Source organism: Falco biarmicus, chromosome 10 (genome assembly GCF_023638135.1).
Source record: "Falco biarmicus isolate bFalBia1 chromosome 10, bFalBia1.pri, whole genome shotgun sequence".
NCBI classification, from domain to species: Eukaryota; Metazoa; Chordata; class Aves; order Falconiformes; family Falconidae; genus Falco; species Falco biarmicus.
In genome coordinates, this window is record NC_079297.1 from 33,904,801 (window position 1) to 33,926,378 (window position 21,578).

Sequence of the window (21,578 nt, forward strand, 5' to 3'; positions counted from 1 at the left end):
GGGAAGGTGGGCGGCCCGGTGGAGGCAGCCGGTGGTACCCGTGTCCCCTGGGGACCAGAGCATCCCTCTGGTGTGGCTGGGAACCGGGGCAGCCCAGGAGGGCTGGCACCTGCTGGGTGCAGCGTCTGCCTTCCCCCCGGTCGGGGCATGCCGGGTGCAGAAGTGAAGTGATGCACGGTTTGGGGTTTATTTTGTTTTCTCTGCTTCCAATGCAGCAAAGCCTGAGGAGTTCCCACGGAAACCCCTGGGGCTGGAGCTCTCCCTCAACCCAGTAGCTGTGAAGGGCAGCGTGGCGGCCAACGGCCAGAATGGGCGGGTGGGCGAGCACCCCCCAGACAGGGAGCCCCATCCCCAGCGAGGTCCCGGGGCCCTGGGAGGAACGGCGGTGGCAGACTCCAGGACTCCCACCCTCCCGGGCAGCGAAGCAGCTGAAACGACGGACATCCCCCTGCATCCTCCTGTGGGTGGGCTGCCGGGAGAGGAGCGTCGGGTGGAACCCACCGAGGATGGGCAGCTGCCATCTCTTCTGAAGGCAAGTGAGATGCAGGGCCACCACCACCTCCTGCCCACGGCCCTGCCTCCGGAGCAGCCGCTCCTCGCTCCCGGCCGTGCCGTGGTGAACCACGGGCCGGTCTCCCTCCCCACCCCAGCCAAGCACGGCTCCTTGGACTCCTTGCTCCAAAACGCGCCGTGTCCTCCGGACTTGAGCACAGCTGAGCCTTCTGCTGTGGACCACGCGGTATGGCAGCCAAGTCCTGCTGCCCGGCTGGCAGGAGAACAAGCATCTTCCCTCGGTGAAGACAAAGCGCTCGATGCACCCCCTCGCCCCTGGCCGGGCGGCTGCCAGCAGCTCTCCTGCACGTCACAGCACGACAGCTCCCCTGAGAGCGAGCGCAGGGAGCAGACAGCTGAGGAGCGCTGCCAAGTGGCATTGCCAGACCCAACGGACTTGAAGCGCTTGGCAGCCAAAGCTGCATCCACGGGGGAGCTCACCAGTTTGCAGCAGAACGGGCCGGGGAGCCCCACTGGCCCCGGGCGCTGGCCGGAGGGCTTGTGCGCGCTGCCGGGGGGCAGCATGCCCCTCTTGTCCGGCAGCGAGTCGGTGGCCACGGGGCTGGGTGAGGGCTCCCCCGGGCAGCCGGCACCGGAGGCGGGGAACAGCCCCCACACCGTCATCAAAACCACCACTCCCCTCCACATGGCCCACGCGACAGAGCAGGACTTGGCCAACAGAAAGCAGGTGGCATCGCCTCTGCCGGAGACGGGACGTCCCCTGCCTGCCAGCTCCGTGCCACCCCCTCTCGCGCTGGACCCGGCGGAGGCAGACGCCCAAAAGAGCCTCCAGAAACCATTAAACGCACTGAAAGCCCCACGGCCCCCCCTGAGCCCCAAACCAAAATTACCGCCGCAGGTTGCCAAATCCCGCTCGGAGAACAGTTTCCTCTCGGGCTCCCCTCCCCTGGCGAAGCTGCCCAAATCGGTCACCTATTAGTGGGGACAGGGGGGAGGCGAGGGAGAGGAAGCGGGTGCTGGAGCAGCACCCTCGCCCCGTTTTCGGGACCACCCCCCCTTCAGCAGGGCCGTGTCGGGGTGGCAGCACAGCACTGTGCTTCGGTACGAGCGCCCGGCGAGGAGGTTGGAGCGGTGGCCGCCGGTGCCAGGAGCCACCAGCAAATTGGGTTTGCATCGTTCCTATGGACAAATGGGAAAGCGCTTTCGTTTTTGTGTTGCTCGAAGCTCTCTGAGCCTCATCACGCATTGGTGGGGCAGCAGCAGGGCTGGGGAACGCAGCTGGGGAACGCGGTGCGTGTTTTCTGCTCCTGTCTGCGGTGGGTACCCATGGCCGTGGGCGTTTCTTTAAAATGCCCGGCGGGTGCAGCCAGCAGCGTTGCTCCCAAAGGGCCCTGCCGCCGTAGCTCGGCGTTCGTGGCAGGCGGTGGGAGTGGGGGGGGGTGGCAGGGCCGTGGTGCCCGGCAGGGCACGGGCAGCGCTGCCCGCTCCGTGCAATCCCGCAGAGCGGTGCCCGGCTCTTCCCGGCGCCTACTGCAGTGGCGGGGGCTGTCTGGGGCAGGGGGGTCTCCTTGGTGGGACCCCGGTGAAGGACCACCGCCAGGGTGGTTTCTTTCCCAAGGTGACAGGGACAGCAATGGAGGTTGAGCCTGGTCTTCCTGCTGGCCTTCCCCTCCTGGGTGCAGGGTGGGAGCTGCTGGTGGCGCGGCGCGGCGAAGCCGGCTTGGTGAGCAAGCGTCGGGGAAGGGGAGCGCGCTGCCCCCAGCCTGCACTCGGCCCACCCAGAAATCAGCACCCAAGGAAGGAAAGCCAGGCATGGCGGTTGGGATGGTGATGCTGTAGAGCATCAGCGTCACCACGGCACGCTGCTGGGGAGATGAGGCAGCGGGTGCCTGCGTGCCCTTCATGCACCGAGTCCTGCTGGGCTGGCCATGTCCTCCCCATCCCGCTGCACAGCCCAAACCATCGGCTGGAGGTGTGCCGGGACCCGGGCACGGCTCCAGTGTGGAAAGAGCTGGTCCAAACTCCTGTTCCCAGTAGCTACTTCACACCTACAGGTGAAAGCGCTTCCTCAGGGAGGAAGATTGATGGAAAGGGCAGGTAGTAAGCTGGTCCAGATGTGCTCTGTTTGACTCTGCTGGCCAGAAGAGGTGGGACTGCAGGTGGGATTCCCATGCCATTCCCAGGCCCTACGCAAAAGCTCCGTTAAGTTCTAAGGAGACTTTGAAAATGTTTTTTATCTCACAAGTTGCTTCAGTAACACAACCTGATCTGAAGCCTACCTGGAAGCCCAGCAGAAAACTTCCACTACGTTACTCTGTGGGGTTTATCAGGGTTCCTTTGGGTCGCTGTTTGATATTTTTGCCTTGTGTGCACGTGGCCGTTTATGTTAGCAGCAGGGAGCACAGCGGAGGGTGCACCCCATCCTTGGCTGCGGCCAGCCAGACACAGCACCTCGGCTTCTGGTGCAGCCCCTGCTCTGGCAGGGACCACGGCATCCGCAGTGCCCAGCCTTGCCCGCCCGCTCTCGCTCCGCAGCGCAGGGATAACCCCACTAGCTGCCTCGCCGGCGCGTGGTGAGGAGTGGAGCGTTGCTCTTGGAGGGGAAGCGCTGTACGAACGTTCAGGTTTTGCCTTTTGAGACGCCACAGGCCCTTTCTAGGACGAGGGTGCTTGAACTGGTTTTCGTTTAGGGTGTGTTTTTCAGTAACCGTGCAGTAGTTACACTTGTTGGTCTGTTAAAATGCCGGGGCAGTGTTTCGGGACAGGTAGGGGTTACGTCAGGGGGCTGCTCAGCACCTCTTGGCTTGGGTTCTGTAGCTGGGGGGTCGGTCCTCTGCTTGAAGCACACGTAAGACTCCCGCTGGCGCATCCCAGCGTTTGACTCGCTTGTGGGAGATCTGAGACCTCTTTCCCCTCGTTCTGACCCGTTTCCCCTCTTTTCAGGTACTCAGCCGTTGCACGTCGTGCTGCGTGCGCGCCCGGGCTGGGGTGCTGTGTAGTACTGACGTTGGAAAAGGTGGTTGGCTCTGGTTTTGGAGACATGTCAAACGCACAGTACCCGTTGCGTGGCATTGGGTGCATGGTGGTCACCAAGAATTTGGGGGGGTTCCTCCCCTCCAAGCCCTAACAGGAACAAGAAGCAAGGTCCTCGGTCACCTCCAAGCCTGGGGGAAGCCACCAACTGGTTTCAGTGACCTTTGGACCAGGCTTGCCCATTCCTACCAGTGAGCTTCTTGCTGGGAAGGTCCCCATCCTCCTTGATGTGCCACCTAAGCAGCTCTTCTCCAGCCTGCAGCCCCTGAAAGCTGGCAGGTTTGGGAAGAGTTCCCGGGGGCAAATAGCCTGAGCTGGCTGGAAGCTTGGAGGGATGCCCGAACCTCTTCTGTCTCTTGCCGCAGAGGAAGATGTGTGCGGGTGTGCGGCAGCGGGGCGGGCAGGATGTGGCCCAGCCAGCCTCAGCTCTTCTGCTGGCGATAGGAGGGGAAGGAGAAGGCTGAGGGTGGCAGCTCAGCAGGACAAGTGACTGGCCCAAGCCCCCTGCCCCAGCCCCCTGCAGCGGCCTCAGCAAAACTCAGGAAAGCTGCTGCCCCGTCCTTGTCCTCGCAGCCTTGGGGTGGCACCTCGCTGCCCTCCGGGTAGTTTTAAAGACCAGTGTTGTGGGTTTGGCTTTAGTTTGTTGTTTGGTTGGTTTGTAATTGAGCACTTTGAGTGGCTGCAGTGCTGGGGGGGGCAGCGGGAGCCAGGAGGGCGGCACTGGGGGACCCACACTGGGGACCCACACCAGGGACCCGTGCCAACGCGGGACGGCGGCTGAGGTCAGGGTTTCAGAGCCTGGCTACCATCTGCTTTTTCTTTTTAATTGCTATTCTTGTTTACAGCGTGGAACGCTTCCTCCATGACTCTTTCTAATGTATTATAATTATTACTTTAAAAAAAAACAACAACGTTTTCATGTCTGTGCTTTTTATTATTATTATTATTTTGGGGTTTTTGGTGCCTTTTTGTAAGGAAGTTTGGGGGCAGGGGGTGGGAAGTCAGTCAATCCTTTTTACACTGTTCCAAACAGACCGTCCGGAGTATTTGATGCTGTGCTTCACATGGTTGTAATGGTGACAGTTAAAGGAGTTTAGCATAAAATTAGTCTCCGCGAGGTTTCTTACAGCAACAGATGCTGCAGCAAGACTGGCTGCCTCCTGGTGCTGGCTTTTAGCTTGGTTCCCCACATGTGCTTCAGCTGCGGTGAGTCTACCCTGCTCCTTTCGTGCCTTCCTCCCTGCTTTCCTGCCCTGCTTAAATCCCGGCATCCCCAGCAGCAGTGGTAAGAAAACTGCTGCTTTCGACGTGCTGCCGTCCTCTCCCGGTGGGCCATGGGCAGCATCCTGCCCCCAGCCCCTGCGCATCCCACGTGGCCAGCAGCCCTGCTGCAGTTCTCATTTTTTTGCCCAAGATTTTGTATTTGGAGTTTTGCTGCCCACAAGCAGCGCTGGGAGGGTCAGAGGGGATGGGGAGTGAGGGGACACAGGCCTTGGGCACAGCGGAGGGGGGGAATGTGACACATCATGATGCTACACCAGTCAGAGCCAAGTCATGCTTACGCTGCTCACTGGGAGCGTAAGGGGGTGCCGCTGACAGCGGAAAATGGATTTTAAAAAGCTGTATGTGAGCAGCCCCTCTGGCACCCCCCAGATTCCACGGCCACTGCTTCCCGTGCTTAGATCACCACAGCACTGTTGGCTTTGGGGTGTCACATTTGCACGGTATTTTGGTTTCCCCTAAGAGAACACTGCCGTTTGGTACTTCAGCAGCATGGTTATGGTAAACGCAGGGTCATTGGTCTCTAACAGGGCAGCACGGAGGCACAAAGACTGACAGCAAAATCCGAGCTGGATGCCATCCTAGGGCTGAAGGACAGTGCAGGAATTGTGGCATCCTGGAGCATCACCCAGCGAGTGCCATCAGCTGGTGTTCCTGCTTCTAGCAGTGCTCTGCCTCACCTAAAAGAGGTCAAACAGGGACAAAAAAGGCTCCTACCTTGTTCTCCTTAAGTTAGCGCATTTATATTAACTAGTTAAAACCCAGCCTGCGACCCTGGGGAAAAAAACAGCAGCAGCAAGCACCACGTCGCAGCACTCTCCAAACTATCAAGCTGCAACAAGGTCCGTTACCACCTCATCCCAGCACTCTTCATGCCAGACTCTCTGCTGCCTTCGCCTCGTTTCTCTTCATCCAGGGCATGTGTTCTGTCTCCTCTTGCTTCTTCCTCTCTCTCTCTTCTTCCTCGGCTGCTCTCCCTTCATTGGCTCTCGACCCCTTCACAGAACCAGCCACAGCTGCACCTTAGCTACATCGGCCAACGCGCCGCCCCTGAAGCCGACCACAGCTGTATATTATCAATGCTAATTAACCCAGCTTCATTCCTCTACAGAGCAGTGCAACAAGGAGGCAGCTCTTGGGGTGGCTCCTGTATCATCTCGCGCTGGATGCCAGCCCAGGGATGCTCCACGGCGAGCAGGGGCAGGACATCGTGGGCTGGAGGAAGCCAACCTCATCCCTCGCGTGTTTGCAGGTGCCAGCTGGGCAAACCTGCTGGCCGGGGCAGCACAGAGCGAGCGGGCGACTGGGGCCGGGTGTGAAGGGCTGGCAGTTACCTACATGATGTTGAGGATGTGGCATCTGTCTGACCGCTGGGACAGTGGCAGCTCCATGCTGCCACGCAGGGAGCAGAAGCATCCAGAAGCACAGGGTTCCCCCAGGGAAGGTGAGTCACGCTGGGTTTGAGGGGTGTAGCGGGGAGAGTCGTGTTCCTCTCCGAAACAGCCTCGTTTTGTGTGGTCATTTGAAAAAATGAAGTAAAGGCATTGCTCCCTGGCATCCCCAGGCGTGTGCCCGGTCGTGGCCTCCTGGCTGTGTGCCCCTGTGGGGACCAGGGAGCGGGGCCGGGCTGCACCGCGTGCCCTGACAGCATCCCTCGGGCTAGTGCAGGAGCACAGTGGTACCCAGCACCGAAGGGGACCCGCTAGGGTTGTGGGGCTTGGGTTTGGGGCTTGGCTCACGAAGGACATGCCAAGCACCCAGTGCAGAGTGCCCCCCCCCGGGAAGGCCACCCCTGGGACTTGCCCAGCAGGTCAGCCCAGGACCTCAGTCCCTTACCAGAGAAGTGACAGACCTCAGGGTGGACACAAGCCATGCCTGGGGTCCAGCCTAGGCCAAACACCGGGAGCAGCAGGTCACCGGCATGGCTCCCCCGCTGCCAGGAGGGGCTGGGGACAGGGTGCAGACAGCCCCTGTCCCCTCCTGTGCCCCCAGGGCCGGGTGCTGCTCCCAGGGACCGAGAGCAGGACAGCTGCGTAGTCCCAAGCCCAAGTTCACCTACAGCGGGGACCAGTGACAGATGAACCCTGTGGAAGGTACCGAGGCTGCTGCTTAAATCCTAACGGCTCTGTCAGCCAGGGTCAGGTCCTCCCACTGCCTCTCCCTCCGTACTTGGCATTCGCCATTAAATCCCATTAATATTGCCATATTCTCATTAAATCCCCCCCTTTCTGTGGTGGAGTTCATGAGTGTCACCCTTTATCCCAGCTCCCCGGGCCGGTCGCTGCCCAGAGGCCCCCCCAGTGCAGAGCCACAGGCGACGCTGGGCGCGGGTGCCCGGGCATCCCTGCAGTTCCTGCCCTTCCTGGCCCATCCACAGCCAAACCAGCCGTGCCAGGAGCTGGGACAGGGGCAGCCACGTCTCGCCCTGTTGCTTGCTCGCTCTGTGCCAAGCCACGGCTGCACTCCTCATCCTCCCTGCCCACCACCCACGGCCACCAAGAGCTTGGCAGCCCTGCTGCGTGCCTCTGCCATACACCAGCCAGCGCTGAATAATTTATGCTCAAGTGGAGCCTGGAGCAGAGCCAGGCCGAGGGAGGGAGCGAGGCTTGGGGCTGTTTGAGGCTCTGGTCCTGGGATGCAGTGAAGGGAGAGATGGATGTGCTGTGCCTGGGAGCTTTATGCCCCAGCCTGTTTGGCAGAGGTAGTGCTAGTCTTCCTCCTCTTCAACTCGCTGTGCTGCTTTGCCTGATGCTCGCATGCGGCTGTGCTGCTCGCATGCTCCTCGCATGCTGCAAAGGGGCTGCGGCAGCAGCGGCTGGGAGCTGGGCAGCGGGGTGAGGGCACGCAGGGCATGCACCCCCAGCCCCAGACGCCCTGGCCGGGGCTGGTACCTTGGCACTGCAAAGCCACAGCCCCTGCCCTGAGCCCAGGGCCAAGCAAGGCTCGCCTGCCCTGGGGAGAGCGGAGCTGCGCATGCACAGATCATCTTCATCCCAGTTCCCACAGCTGCTGGTGGCCAGGACGTTTGCTCCCACACCCTCCTCTGAGCAATGCTACCCCCCCTTCTACAGCGCATCATCAGGTATAAACCTGCACACAGCAAATAACAGCCTGGCAGTGGGAACAGGCATGTCTGAGCCCTTCCCAGACCACCTCCTGCATCCCACCACCTCCTGCATCCCACCTCGGGCGTCGAGGAAGCACGCAGGGTGCACGCCAGCATGCTGTCACTGAGCGAGGCCACCGTGCTTGCCCAGCAGCACAGGAGGGAAGCAACCGGAGCTGGAACAAGGCAGCCAGCCACCTCGCTAGGAGACAAAGCAGCTGGTCCCACCCCACGAGCACCCCTGCTCGCTGGCAGGAGCTACAAGAGACCAAGGTGGGGATGGAGATGGCTTTGAAGGCACGCGCAAAGGCACGGGTCCGAGGGGCTGGTGTCACCGAAGCCTGGCCCCGTTCTTCAACACGGTTAAAACGAGCCCTCCCTAAGACACAGAGGAAAGTTAACTGCAACGAACTTCCATCCTTGCTCCAAAACTGCTATGAGGTCCCAAGAGACACCTGTGGACAGATGCACCCCAAGCCCCTGCTGCCACCCACCCTGCCATGAGCCTGGGCCACTCTGGTGCTCTGGAGGCCACGCAGCCCTGCAGCTCCCTCTGGCAGGCAGTTCCTGGGGGAAGCTGGTTCTTGGGTGGCTTTGCTTCCCTGTAAGGCTCCTGGTGGAGCCAAGAGGTGATACAGAGGTACTGCTCGGGCTGCAGAGGTCTGCAGCATGGACTGGAGTCCAGAAGGGAAACCTGGTCTGCTCCTCTTGACCCAGCTACACCGCAAGCGAGGAGGAGGATGCCAGCACTGAGCCACCAGGGCTGCTCCGTAAAACAGCCTTTCATTCAGCTACCCACCCCCTCAGGTCTCTCCAGCAACGACAGCTGCCAGCCTCCCGCAAACTCAGCGCAGATGCTTGCCAAAGCCTTCAGCAAGCACCATGTGCTCATCCATCCCGGAGTCATCCTCTCTGCTGGCTTAGGGAAACGCTTCTGTGGAAGCCCTGACAGACCGAAAGGCACGAGACCTGTTCCAGCACTTCATCAGCATCTTTAAGGACCTGTAAGCAGTTCTGTCAGCTGACTCAGCTGTGATGTCTCTGGAGCCCCAACCCCTCCGTTCCAGGGTGTGGGGCACTTGAATGATGTGGGAGAGAAAAGCTTCTATGTGTCCTGGGCCATCCAGACCTGACCTGACCTGACCAGACCTCCTCATCTTTTCCATCATTTGAGGATGGGTTCCAAGGTGGCACGCCTCCACCACCAGAGACGCAGCCTCGGCAGCTGATCACCACGATACTGCTGCAGCCTGCTCAGGGGCGGCATTCACGCTTGCCTGAGACCCAGGGCACAGCACCAAGCCTGCAGCCTTGCCATGACCGGCTGAAGAGAGATCACAGCCCCCAGACGTGAGATGATGTGCCCAAATGCAGCAAAAATCTTACCTCGGTGGCCTCGTGCAGCTTCCAGCTACGCGCCCGCGGCGGCTCTTTGCAACAACCGCACTCTCTGCCACAGCAGCAGAACCGAGGTGGGCAACAAACTCCTTGTCGGAAGGGAAACGACATCTTCTAGTCCAGGGACTTTGAGAACAACCGGGCGTTAAATAACTACAGGGAAAATAAACTACATCAACTCCAAGCCCAGACCTACGCTCGCTCCAATGAAACTGTCCCCTCCCTTTCAGATTCCAGCAGCTCAGCTGGCGAGCAGACAGCACGTGGTGAGCTCATGCGCCGACCTCCTGCCTGGTGCCACCCACACTGCTGTCCCATCCCCGTTACCAGCACAAATTCGGCACGTGGGAACGCCGGGTTCAAAGTCACAGCCCCACCTGCGAGGGGCGACACGGCTTTTGGCTACCGCAAAGATCAGATCAGAGCTGACGTGTCGTACTGTGTACTGAAGACGTATTTTAGGACCCTCCCGAAAGCCACCTTCCTGGGACAAAGGAGCAGCACCACATCCATCCACGATCAGCACGTGATTTTGGGGGAAGAGCTGTGGGTCCAGCTTTTAGCACCCCCTTTTGCTCCCCCCATCTACCTCCAACTTTCAGCATGGACCTGAACATTGACCTGAAGCAATGCTCCTTGGGATCTTCTAATTACAGCAAAAAGCTAACCAAAGGTGCTGCCAGCTCCTGAGGTGACCAGCACTGCCTGGCAGAGGGTCCTGGCTGTAATTCACCGGAGGACTGAGAGTGGTTTGCAACCTGCCGGCCTCGGACCACCACCATCCAGGTCCTCCTGAGATGCTGGCCATCTTCAGTTCCAGCTCCTGCCTGCCTGCTGGATGTCTGAGGTGCTGTCCTGGCGTAGCACTGTACCACCACCTGCACAGAGATGACGGTGTGCCCAGGCTCCTGAAGAACTTTTAGGTCCATCTGCAGAACCCTGGTGACTCTTAGCACCCCTTTATGTCTGCTTTAGCCATAGGTACAACAGGACTGTGACCAGCCAGCCCAGAGACTGTCAATATCCGGAACCGCTTGAAGCGTACAGCAGGTCAAAGCTGTGAGATGTCAACTAGGCTCTTCCACCAGGGAGAAAAGCCTGGCTGGTGCCTGGTGGTGTGCTGCTAAACACAGGCAGTGACCGCCAAGATGCTGATGAAACAGCTCATCTTCGGCTCCCCTCGGTGCAACACCCATGAGGAGCAGCCCAAGGAAGCAACAGGATCGTGCAACTAGAAGACACCAGCACAAGCCACGGTAACACACGGGACTTGACCAGACCCAGAGCTTTCCTGAGCAAGCTGGAAAACCTCGCCCTGAGGGGTGCAGAAACGCCTCTGAAGGGGGATGCTCGTACTTCTGCTTCCTGCTCCCGACCAAAGGGCTGAAGGACGTCGTATTGCAGCCAGCGCTGCCCTCGCCAAGCTGTGCCTGCCCCCTGAGAACGCCTCACCCCGCTGCTCCCCGGAGCTCCTCAGCTTGCCCGACCACGGCTCACGGTCCCAAACTGCAGTTTCTGGCTCCCAACCAGAAATGAGCAGATACTCTCAGGGGTTAGAGCCATCCAGAGCCCCAAACACAGTGTTACTCCTCACCTGAGGGCCTCCAGCTAAGCTCTATGGCAGAAACAGCACCGGGTTCCTCGTGCAGTTAACAGCACCAAGCACGGGTCCCCCCCATCAACCCACCCACTTACCATTAAGGCTTTTAGTCATCATCTTCTGGAAAGACGGGAGCAGCCCGGCCCTGGGCCCTGCCTGCAGTTCCCCCAAGCAACCAAACCCACACTGCCAGGCTTCACGCTTGAAGCAGCTCGGGTTGGGAGGTTTTCGGGGAGGTTTTCGGGGAGCCTCTGGTCCAGCCTCACCATCCAACAGCAGCTGCAGCATCTTCAGCACTCCTCCAGCGCGGGGCAGGCGCCGCTGCAAACAGCACAGCCAGCTCAAGGCAGGGCAGCTTTTCCCTCGGGTGACTGCTCCTACTCGAGCCGGGATCAGCCTTTCTCCCGCAGGAACCGGGTGCCAGGCAGCTGCAGCCAGGGTGAGGGCTGTGCCCCGCGGCACGTCGGAGCAGGCAAGTACAAAACACAAGGCATTAGCACAAGTCTCGTCTTGCCCAGGCCAAAAGCAAAGGCAGCAACTCCGAGCAGCACTGCAGTTTGCTTCTGCTGCTGCCTGGCACGACAGAAGATGAGGGGTGGGACGGGAGGCTGCCCGCACGGATGCTGGGAACCCCTGGTGGGCTGTGGCTTCATGCTGGGGTGACCGGGGTCTTTGTACCCGCTTTGCCCTGTGACTCACGCTGCCCTCGCTGCTCCCAACCCCTGCCAGCCTCGGCTGCTGAACCCGGTGCCTTTGCAGGCCTGGGCGAGCCTGTGCAGCGCAGCTGCCCACCAGACTTGGCTGGATCACCTTCCCCCTGTGATGCTCTTCACTCTGGATGCCAGCTAAATCAGCCTGCGCAATGGCTTGGGAGAGGGAAAGGCGGCAAGCAGCAAGCTGCCTGCTGCACCGAGTGCAATGCCTTGCCCTGGCCCTGCGAGCAAAAGGCAGGTGAGAGAAGCTGGTCAGCCCCCAGGCAAAAATCCCAAGGCTCATTGAAAACCGGCTTCCCAGTTGATCAGTCCTTATCCAAAAAACTCTTACGTACTCTAAACCCAGGGACTGGAAGTCTGAATCCTTTCGTCCTAGCTGCTGAGGAGCCAGCCAGCTGTCTGCAGCGCCGGAGAGCCCTTCTGCTACATGCTCACCAGTAATTAAGCTGTGCACAGGGCAGACGAGGATCTGAATACCATTACGCAGTGCTGACAGACTGGAGCAGCCCAAGGTCTATGTGCTGTGCAGGTGTTAGTGTTAGATGGGTGCTATAGGGGAGCAGAAAGGCCTAATTCTACCTCTGGAGCACATAAACATTTGAGAGGTGCTGTGCCAGAAAGAGCTGCCTGGGAAAAAAAAAAAAAAAATCAAGGAAGCAACCAAATGGCACCAGCTGAGGTGAACCCAGCTCTCAGATCTCCTCCCTGATGCTTCTTCCCTTCCAGGTATCACATCTAAGGCCATAAAAAAATAAGAAATACCACAAGGACTAGGCTGACGGCAAAGCACCCAGGGGAGCGCCAAGGACAGGCTTCGATGGGCTGCGCTCTTCCACGCCACCAAAACTTGGGGCCAGCAAAGAGTTTCAGGTGGACTGGGGGGACGGGGACATGACGATGACTTGCCGGAGACAAAGACAGCTCTATCCCGATCGCCTTCACGGTCTACAGCATGGCCTCGGTCCATGGAGAGCAAATCTCAGCGCCCTCCCCTCCCCGCCGTCCCACCAGCGATCCTCCCGGAGCACCAGCAGCAGCGCCTCTGGAAGGAGGACACAGCCAGCGAGACGGTTTGTTGAGACCATCAAATAATAATTTACTGTGATTCAATCTGTGGCTTTGTACAGTTGCCGGGGTGGGAGGAGGCCAAAGGAGGAGGGGATAGGAAAAGAAAAAACGTCGTTTGCCGCAGGCTTGGGTGAAGTGCGAGATAGTCCTTGGAGGGGCTCATGCTCCCCCTGTCCTCTTCCTCCTCCTCTTCCTCTCCCCCTCCCCCTGTACTCCTCCCCTGAATCCACTTGCTTCTTCCTTCGCTTCACCTCTTTCCTTGCGCTCGGCACAGTGGGAACCTCTCCAAGACGCGGTCCAGTCAGCTGAAACCAAAAAAGGACACTCGTCAGCACCCCCTCGCCCTCAGGACCAGCGGGGGCTGTTTCCGTCGCCCACCCTGCACGTTTCGGGATGACCCTGCTAGTGCCCAGAGAGGGAAAGCAAAGGGCTACACAGGCCCCGGAGGTGTGGACCCGGCTCAGCACGGAACACGCATTCCCTGCACGTTCCCCCCTTCCCCCCCCACGCCCCCCCCCGATCTGAAGGCACGGCCCCTGCCGGCACTGCCACCCGGCTGCGACAAGGACCCGGCTTCTGGCCATCGGTGCAGGGGAGCAGCAGCATCCGCCAGCCCGCGCCGTCAGCTGTGAGCCAGAGCAGGAAACGAGCCCCGAGCTCACATCCCCATCCGGAGGAAATGCTCCCGAACATCTGGAAGACCCGAACATCTGGAAACCCCTCCTAGCAGTGATAAGTGCGCTGGGCACAGCACTCGGCTTGGGCCCCCCGGAGACCTCGCGCGCCTCGGCGGGGAGCAGAGGGGTGGGGTGCTCGGCTGGCTTTTTGCTCAGAGGAAGCGAGCACTGCCAGCATTTTTATTTTTTTCCTCGGGGAAGAGCTCTGCTGCGCTCACAGCCTTTGGCTCAAAAAGCAACGGAGAAAAACCAGCTGCCCACTTCCACCTTCAGCAAGACCCTCTTAGCACCACCTCCAGAGACAATGTGCTTCGCCTTAGGACTCCCAGCAGTTGTGTAAAGGGGTGAAGGGCCAGGCCAGGTGCTTGGGAGACCCCCCCAAAAGACATTGAGGGCAATGTCTGTGCACGGTTTTCTCCCACACCCCAGTCCCAGGTGGCCTTAGACGTACATCTCCCCCGCGCGCTCTCTCCCAGTTGCCTCCCTCCGTTTCTGCCATGGAAGGAGCTGGTCACACAGCCAGATGTTCCCAGGCGTTTGGCTTAAGGCCATCCAGCTCACACAGGGACACCAAGAGGAGCTCTCCCTCACTGCTACCCAGCAGGATTGCAATGATTTAAATACTCATCCTTCCAAAAAAAACCCCCACAAAACCACCAACATGGAAAGAAAAAGAAGAAGAACAGACAAGTGAACATGGACCATCTGAAAAACCCTGTTTCTGGCTCCAGCACACACAATTTATGAAAGCAGAACAGCCCCCTTATGGCTAATTCTCAACATTGCCACAGTTCCAAATATCCCAGCGGATGCACGTAATGGGGAAGATGCTTCTGAGGAACACGGGACTTTCACAGTGAGGCAGGTCTGCTCCGAAGCTTTAGGACGAGGGAATTTACAGGAGTTTCTCAGGAGGCAACGTGCTCACCCAGCTCTTCATCTGAACTTTTCTAGGGCCAGCGTGGTGGACACGCAGTGAGCCGCACACCTGTAACACCAGCTTAACTCCCCTTTCAGTGGGGCAGCACGGGAAGGAGCTTTCCTGGGGAAAGCACGACAAAACACATGGGTTTTTTAATCCGTTCCGTAGAATTTTTGTTCCACAAAATGGCAGGGGGGGGGGGGGGGGGGAAGTAAACAATCCTTTCTTCCTACACGCTTCCTCAGGAAAGTGGGAATTTTGACTTACCCATGTTTTGACAGAAAAATGCTGTTTCAGTCAAAAAAGCATTTCCTTAAAAAATACCCGTTGCTGAAAATTGTTTCTGCTGCATTTGGTTGCAGATGAGCGCGCCTGCAGTCGCCTCCTGCCCTGCTTCCAATCTAACCCCGCTGCACCCCATTCGCCTGCTTCCAGCACTCACCGCAGTCACGATATCACACATTTACAGTTCATGCAGCCGGGGCCGCTCTCGTCTGGGGGATTCAGTTTGCGCAGCTTGTGCTGCCGGATCTCCCGCACCAAGGTGTAGAAGGCATCTTCAACGCCCTGGAAGAAAAGCATCACTTCAAGCGGCTGCCCGCTTCGAGAGGGGACAGTGGGGAGAGGGAAGAGCTCTGCTCCCCAGCTTGGTGTCCCTAGCGCTGTCTTCCAGCAGGGCAGATGGCAGTTAAAGCACAAAACCAAGCTGGGAAGATTTAACAGGGATCTTAGCGTGGCCCCCAAACAGAGAGCGAGATGGAGTGAGCCACCACGAGGCCAAGGAGCTCTGAAGTCCTTGAGATGCATCAGCTTTCAGCAGCCTGCAGGAGATCCAGCACCCAAGAGAAAAGCCACCACTAGACCACGGAAGGTATCATCTGCTCCACTCCCACCTCTGTGCTCTGGGAGCCCCACAGGGTCCTTCCAGCGCTGGCACATTCTGCCTGCAGGTCTGCCAAAACAGACCGTGGGTGAGGCTGGCCCAGTCCCCTGAGGTTAGCTGACCTGCTGTGGGGGTTAGCCCAGAGCCCTGGAAAAAACCCTGAGACAGCATCTTGCCTCCACTGCTGCCAAAGGGATTATGGAGGCTCCAGCCTGGACAGGGAGGGAAGGGAAGGGAAGGGAACGTCCCGATGGAGCGTTTAGCCTCAAGGAACCAACTAACCCCAGCCCTTACACCCATCTGTCTGCCCGTTCCCGGCTCTCCAGGACAGCGCTGGAGAAAAAAGAAAAGATTTTGTTTACAAGCCTCCTCCTACCTGTCTGGTTTTGGCAGAGGTTTCTATGTAGGGGATCCCGTAACTCCGGGCCAGGTCCTGCGCTTGCCGGGTCTCCACTGTCCGGGCTGGCAGGTCACATTTATTTCCCACCAGCACCATGGGAACATCATCTGAGTCTTTCACCCTCTTGATCTGCTCCCTGCAAGAGTAAAAAGTGCTAAAGTGAAGGGAGAAAAGGCACCGGGGGGCAGCTCCGGGACATTCCCCACCAGTTTCTTCGTCAAGAATTAACAGCTCTGCTTCGTTCCTGCCCGGCGCCTGGTGTTGGGCTTCCAGCAGAACATAAATGACCACAGCACGTAACCGAGTAAACAGCAAACTAGCTAGGGCACTTTTGGAAACGAAAACTAAACACACTTCTGCTCTTTAAATGCGACTATTTATAAACACAACTTGAGATCATGACAATCTGTATTAAGACATGAGCTTAAGACAGTTTAAGCTGAATAAAAATGAGTCCTTGAGCAGTCACCTGTGTTATTTCCAACATTTTAGATCAAGTCATCCCCCTGAATGGGAACAAAAAGAAAAAATCCTCTGCAACCTGAGTTTGCTGAGCTGATAAACCAGCTTTTGGCAGCCGTAGCCTTCCCTGCAGATGCACAGGCAGCATTCGCTTCCGTTCAGTTTAGTTCAGGTCATTCAAAGTTGAGAAACCAACTGGGAAGCAAAAAGGCTGCAATGCTCGCGTCTTCATTCCAGCCTCAGACTTAAACCTAGGTGGGCGAAGATGAGATCTACCACTTCTAAAAATCTGAAAGGCCACTACGACCACAAACAATCCATTCCGTTCCCTCCTGGTAGATAACAACTTCCTCTGCTTAATAAATCATTTAACTTCAGATGCAGAACAGCTTTTTTTATTTTTTTTTTCTTCCTCATGCATTCAGAATATTTAACTTGGGTTTATTTAACTATCAAAAGCATTAGGTAAATTTCTGCTGATTTCTGCATTTTAATCGAATTCAAATTTCCATCCAAAAGCAGCTGGACATGTATCACACACACGCCAAAAAAATAATCAATCTCCTTTTTTAATGTAGCAGAACATAGAAATGAAGTCTGACTATATGTATGATATGCCATAAAGCCACTTAAACGTTCCATGTAACATCCTGATCAGCAAATGCAAGTACTAAATTTAGTGCACAGGCTACACTTAGCTGAAAAGAGATACCTCCTAATGGTTACTAACCGGGGAGAGCTGGCATTTCTCTGGGGAATATTCTTTTAAAAGTGCAAACACAAAGAGCAGAGGCGAAACAAGATGAAAGCCAGTGATTTACATCATGATTAAAACTGGGGCTTGAAATCAAGCCATCCTGCGAGTGATTCACAGGCACCGGCCCCAGCGCAAGGATGAATGCTGCTGAATCCCTCAGGTGCTTTAGGAAAATCCCATCCTTTGTCCTCCGGTTCAGCTAAAACAAGCCAAGTTAGTCCGGCCGTATAGGTATTACGCCAAACACACCTTCTAGCCAAAGACCGAGGCCTCTCGACAGCTCAGAGCAGCATCTCTGCCTACGGAGCGAGGAAGGGCTGCGCCTGCGCCCGGAGCAGCAGGATTACCCCAGAGCCGGGTCTATGCCGAGGGATCCGGGTCCCTTGGTGGGCAGCGCAGAGCAGGGACAGGCACAGCCACCTCCTGCATCCTCTGCAACGCGCCTCCCACCACAGCTAAGCCTCGGAAAAAGGCAGAAAGCAGAGAGATCCCTCCTAAGCCAGGGTAACCAGGGAAGGCTCCCGCTGCGTTTCTGTATCTTGGTGCTCCAGCTCTGCGGGGATGATGGCAGCAGCGGGGGGAAGCAGGCTGGGTAGCCTGGGTGCAGCCAAAGCAGGAGCACGCCAGGATGGGGGTCCCTGCTCTGCCACTGCCCCCCCAGCACGTCCTCTCGCGAAGCCCCGGCCCGGGGCTCTGCCGCTCCTCCGGCTCCGTCCTTGCCCTGGTGGCAAGCGAGCTCCGGCGGGCCAGGAGTGCCCCCCCGGTGGGCCAGGAGTGCCCCCCGCCTCGCCGCAGGGGCTGCGGGCAGGGAAGCAGCCCTCCCGGCCCTTCCCCACCTCCTCTCCCAGCTCCCAGCCCTGCACAGCTCCCTGAGATCGACTGCACTAACAAAGCAATTCCATTAATTAGGGAGGGAAGGGAGGGGGTCACAGAGGATCAGCTCTCTCTTTAGTCACCATAAACACTTCAACATTACATTACCGAGTCCCCAAAGGCCACGAGCAATCCCTTCGGATGGGTTTTATTGGAGTCACTGACATTAGCCGTCTGCTCCGTCTCTTCCCTGGGGAACGGCCACTTGAGCTAATGGTCTTTGCTGGCAGCCAGCGCTTCCACCGCGGGGGCTGATCTAAAAGGGAGGGCGGGAGGGTGCAGCGAGGCCTCCCCCTCGCACCGGGCATGAGGGAAGGGGCCCCTCCAGGATACCAACCTGTACTGGTGAATGTCTTCAAAGGACTTGGTGTTATTGATGGCGAAGACGCAGAGGAATCCTTCCCCCGTTCTCATGTACTGGTCTCTCATGGCACTGTACTCTTCCTGCCCTGCGGTATCCAAGATGTCTAACAAGCAGGTCTCTCCATCGATGACGACTTGCTTTCTGTAGGAATCCTGGAGGCCAGGAGAGGGAGAGAAAGGCAGGAGGATGCGTTAAGGGAGGGCAGGGGTCTGGCCAGGTGAAGGGATGCAGCAAGTGCATCCCTGGGAAGATGCCAAGTCACACTCTGCTCAGTTTCAGCTCCCATTAAACAGCCGACTCAACCTGTTTCAAAAATGGGAGGTAAAGGGAAAAGAAGAAAAAAAAAAAAAATGGAAAAAGGGAACAGCTGAGCACGTTTCCCTTTCTCTGGCAGAGCCACAGAGCAGACAGCCCCTGCCTTGCTCTCCCCATTCCCAGCCCTGCCGCTAGCAGACCAGGGGCAGCTTTGTCTCTGCCACACCACACAGCCCTCAGTAACTATTTTCCTAAGCCTTATTTAGTCCCAGCTAATCCCTTCTGCTGCCGCCCTGCCTGGGTGCTGGAAGGGGACACCCGGGAAAGGCGGCTCTGGCCACCCAGAGCTTCCAGCAACCACCACCTGCAGTCTGTGGCGCTGGAAGGTGTTCGAGATCACCCGCAAAGCCAGCACCTTCAACGCATCTCCCATCAGGCACCAGAGGTGATAAGCCACCAGTAAGGCTGCAAACTGCTTGACAGTAAACCTCTGCTTCAAACATGAGACCCCCCAACCACACTGTGAGGAGTGTGTTTCCCACAACCAGTCTGTGCCCAGAGGGCTCCAGGAGAGGCAAGGACTATCCAAGCCGGTCCTTTGAAGTTGGGTTTTTTTTTTTCCCTTGCAGCAGAAGCAATCACAACTTATTACAGATGTGAGAAGACCTGGAAATCACTGAGTATCCCTCTAAAAGTTCCATTTTCAAGGCAGGCTCCTCCAAGCACCACTCCTCCCCACCATGCCTCTCCCCAGTTTCAGCAGCAGGGATGCTGCTGGGGCAGCCCGTGCACAGAGCAACTGCCTCCTCCCTCTCCGGCAGCCGTCCCCTGGGTACGGCACAGCATCCTCCGCTCTCAGCAAGAGAAGGAAGCCAAAACCAAAGGCACAAGAACGGTGAGAGTCAGCAGTATGACCGCCACAGCGCTTTGCAGCCACTCGCAGAGGCTACGGCTGCAGTTTAAAATTAATTCAAATGTCTGCTGCACTTCCAACGACCACAACAATGTTATCAGATGAGCTCTGCAGGTCTGCAGACAAACAGCCGACACAGCAAAGGTCACCGACAGGAGCAGCAGCAGCACAGAAAGGGAATGGGGCCAAGCCTTTGGTTCATTACTATGTCGTCATCTACTGGGGCTAATTAAAGTCTACCCTCACCTTGTGGAGAGGGCCACAGAATGAGGAGATGAGATCTATTCTGCCATGACCTTCTTGGTCGTGCCTTCCCAAAAAGGGGACTGCTGACCCACCGGGAGTAAGTGTGGAGTGATGGGCTGGCTTTCAGCCAGCCGCTCTGAAGGCAACTGGCAGGCTGCCCTGTGGGGATGCACTCCCATTTCCAATCAATAATGTATCTGGAGCCTCCTTGGCGCAAGGGAGAAGGGCACTGGTTCCACCTCTAGGGTCCCAGTGTCTGGCAGGGACCGGCAAAGGGGCCGCCAGCGCCTGCTCTTCCCAGCAGACCACCCCCCTCTTGTGTCCAGAGGAGCAGCCCCTCGGCACACGCGGTCACAATTCATTGCTAAGTCCCGGCTAAGGCGGTGCCACCAGCAGACAGCACGCCCAAGGAGAAGCGATCCCACACCTCGGCTCAAGTCACCAACAGCCTGCCCCTAAGGCCAGCCGGCTCGCTAGCAAAGCGAAGGCGCTACCAGTCTTGCAGAGGATGCTCTGCAGCCCACTCCCCAAAGGAAAGGGACAAGCTCTCCCCACCTCTGCCTGGTGTCCAGCTGGGGGGATGCTGGGGATGGCAGCCCAGCCGGCCCCGCCGTGCTGCTGGGTGACCCGGTGGCTGCTGCAGAGGTAGAAGCCACCAGCCCGCCGGTCTGGCCACCGGCACCCTGTGGCCTCACTGCTCCCGTGCAGACCCCATGTCCCACCCCACCTCTGGGCGCCAGGGAAAGGGGCCGGACCCAGCTGTGAAGTGCCAGGCGGCAGAAACAACGTCCGCTTGGGGTTCAGCCGGGGGATCCCAGACGGATGCTGGGAACACCTCGGTGTGCTAAGGGAGCAGGCCAAGAGGTCCATTTGTTAAACACTATGGTCAGGATACGACCAAAGCCTCGGGAAGCCCATCACTAGGTGACTGCTAAAAGCTGGAAGACGAACTGAAGAATTTCTCGATGCAGTCTGACTCTTCACTCCATCCCGCTCGCTCACCATGGGACGCTGCCAGTGGCGCACATTTCCTTGGTGCCTTGGCCCTCCTGTTCCCAAAATAAAGGTCTTAATGCTCCTCAGCAGCCCCAGAGCAGGCGTGTGAGTGCATGCTGTAGCAGGTCGGCCGGCACCGAGTTACAAAGGCAGACGTTTGCACTAGAGACCCAGGCGTGCAGGAGGGGAGCAGGCACGCAGTCAGGATCTGCCCCAGACAGAGGACAAACTCACTTCTCCACCCCTCCTGCCCTGGGCAGGATCCTCTTGGTGCACCCCGACCCGCTCGCACCCCACTTTGCAGCACAACCTGCGCTTGATTCATTTCGGTGATGGGTAACGCCTGTGCTCCATGCTCGTACATTTTTTTTTTCTTTTCTTTTTTTTTTTTTCCTCCTCCTTTTATCCTGCTCATTTCAGCATTGCTGTGCTGTTTGTTAGCCGGCTGAACAGTCAGAGTCAGCTCCTGGGCATGATCCAAAGCAGCTTAGTCACAGGAGGGTGGTTTGTTGGTCACATTCAGATGGCTGGCAGGTAACTCTGTGCGTCCTAAATCCTCATAAAATGAAGCATAATTAAAAGGCGTCACCCTGGAATGAGTGAGAAGATGGCTGGGAAGGAGTGGATGCGGGGCACGACCAAGGGAGCTGCAAAGGCATCAGGGCTGGTGGGACCTGCAGGTGGAAAAGCACCAGGAGTGAAGAGCTGCTGCTTTTGGAAGAGGAGGAGAAGAGCAGAGTGGGGCTGAAGGGGGAACAGCGGAGGAGCGCAGGCGTCTCCGGGGGCACGCAGGAGTGGGCAGGGCGAGGAGGGGGTGCTGGGAAATGCCATGCAAGGTTTACATTCCCCACTGCCTGTTTACATGAAGAAAATTTCCAGCAGAGTACGTACAGGGGGCAGGCAGCTGAAGACAAAAAATATCAGGATGCTAAAACCCACCGTATCACTGGGTCAGAGCTGCCTCTGCCCACCCTACGGTCCAAGAGAGGACCCATCCATGCAGACGTCTCCCCAGGGAGGCTGCTCTCCATCAGCACTTCTCTTGCCAAAACTAACCTGGAACTGGTTTCTGAGAAAAGCAGACGATGCTACTGGTGACAAGCACGAGAGGGTAGAGG

General features: G+C 57.9%; 2 protein-coding genes across 12 annotated transcripts in view; one reads left to right on the plus strand and one right to left on the minus strand.

Annotated features, from left to right (window-relative positions):
• The window catches only part of LOC130156500 (USP6 N-terminal-like protein), an 82,104-nt gene extending 77,635 nt beyond the window's left edge, over positions 1-4,469 (plus strand). For all 10 annotated transcript variants that reach the window (XM_056355052.1, XM_056355055.1, XM_056355056.1 and 7 more), the window contains one exon: positions 216-4,469. In XM_056355052.1, the coding sequence (XP_056211027.1) occupies positions 216-1,492 (1,277 nt within the window). In that variant the 3' untranslated portion in view covers positions 1,493-4,469. The remainder of the gene's footprint in view (positions 1-215) is intronic.
• An 8,246-nt stretch (positions 4,470-12,715) lies between these two features.
• The window catches only part of HRAS (HRas proto-oncogene, GTPase), a 43,693-nt gene continuing 34,830 nt past the window's right edge, over positions 12,716-21,578 (minus strand). For both annotated transcript variants that reach the window (XM_056355060.1, XM_056355061.1), the window contains exons 3-6: positions 18,024-18,202; positions 15,571-15,730; positions 14,754-14,878; positions 12,716-13,017 (exon numbers count right to left, since the gene is read on the minus strand). In XM_056355060.1, coding sequence (XP_056211035.1) covers positions 14,759-14,878; positions 15,571-15,730; positions 18,024-18,202 — 459 coding nt within the window. In that variant the 3' untranslated portion in view covers positions 12,716-13,017; positions 14,754-14,758. The remainder of the gene's footprint in view (positions 13,018-14,753; positions 14,879-15,570; positions 15,731-18,023; positions 18,203-21,578) is intronic.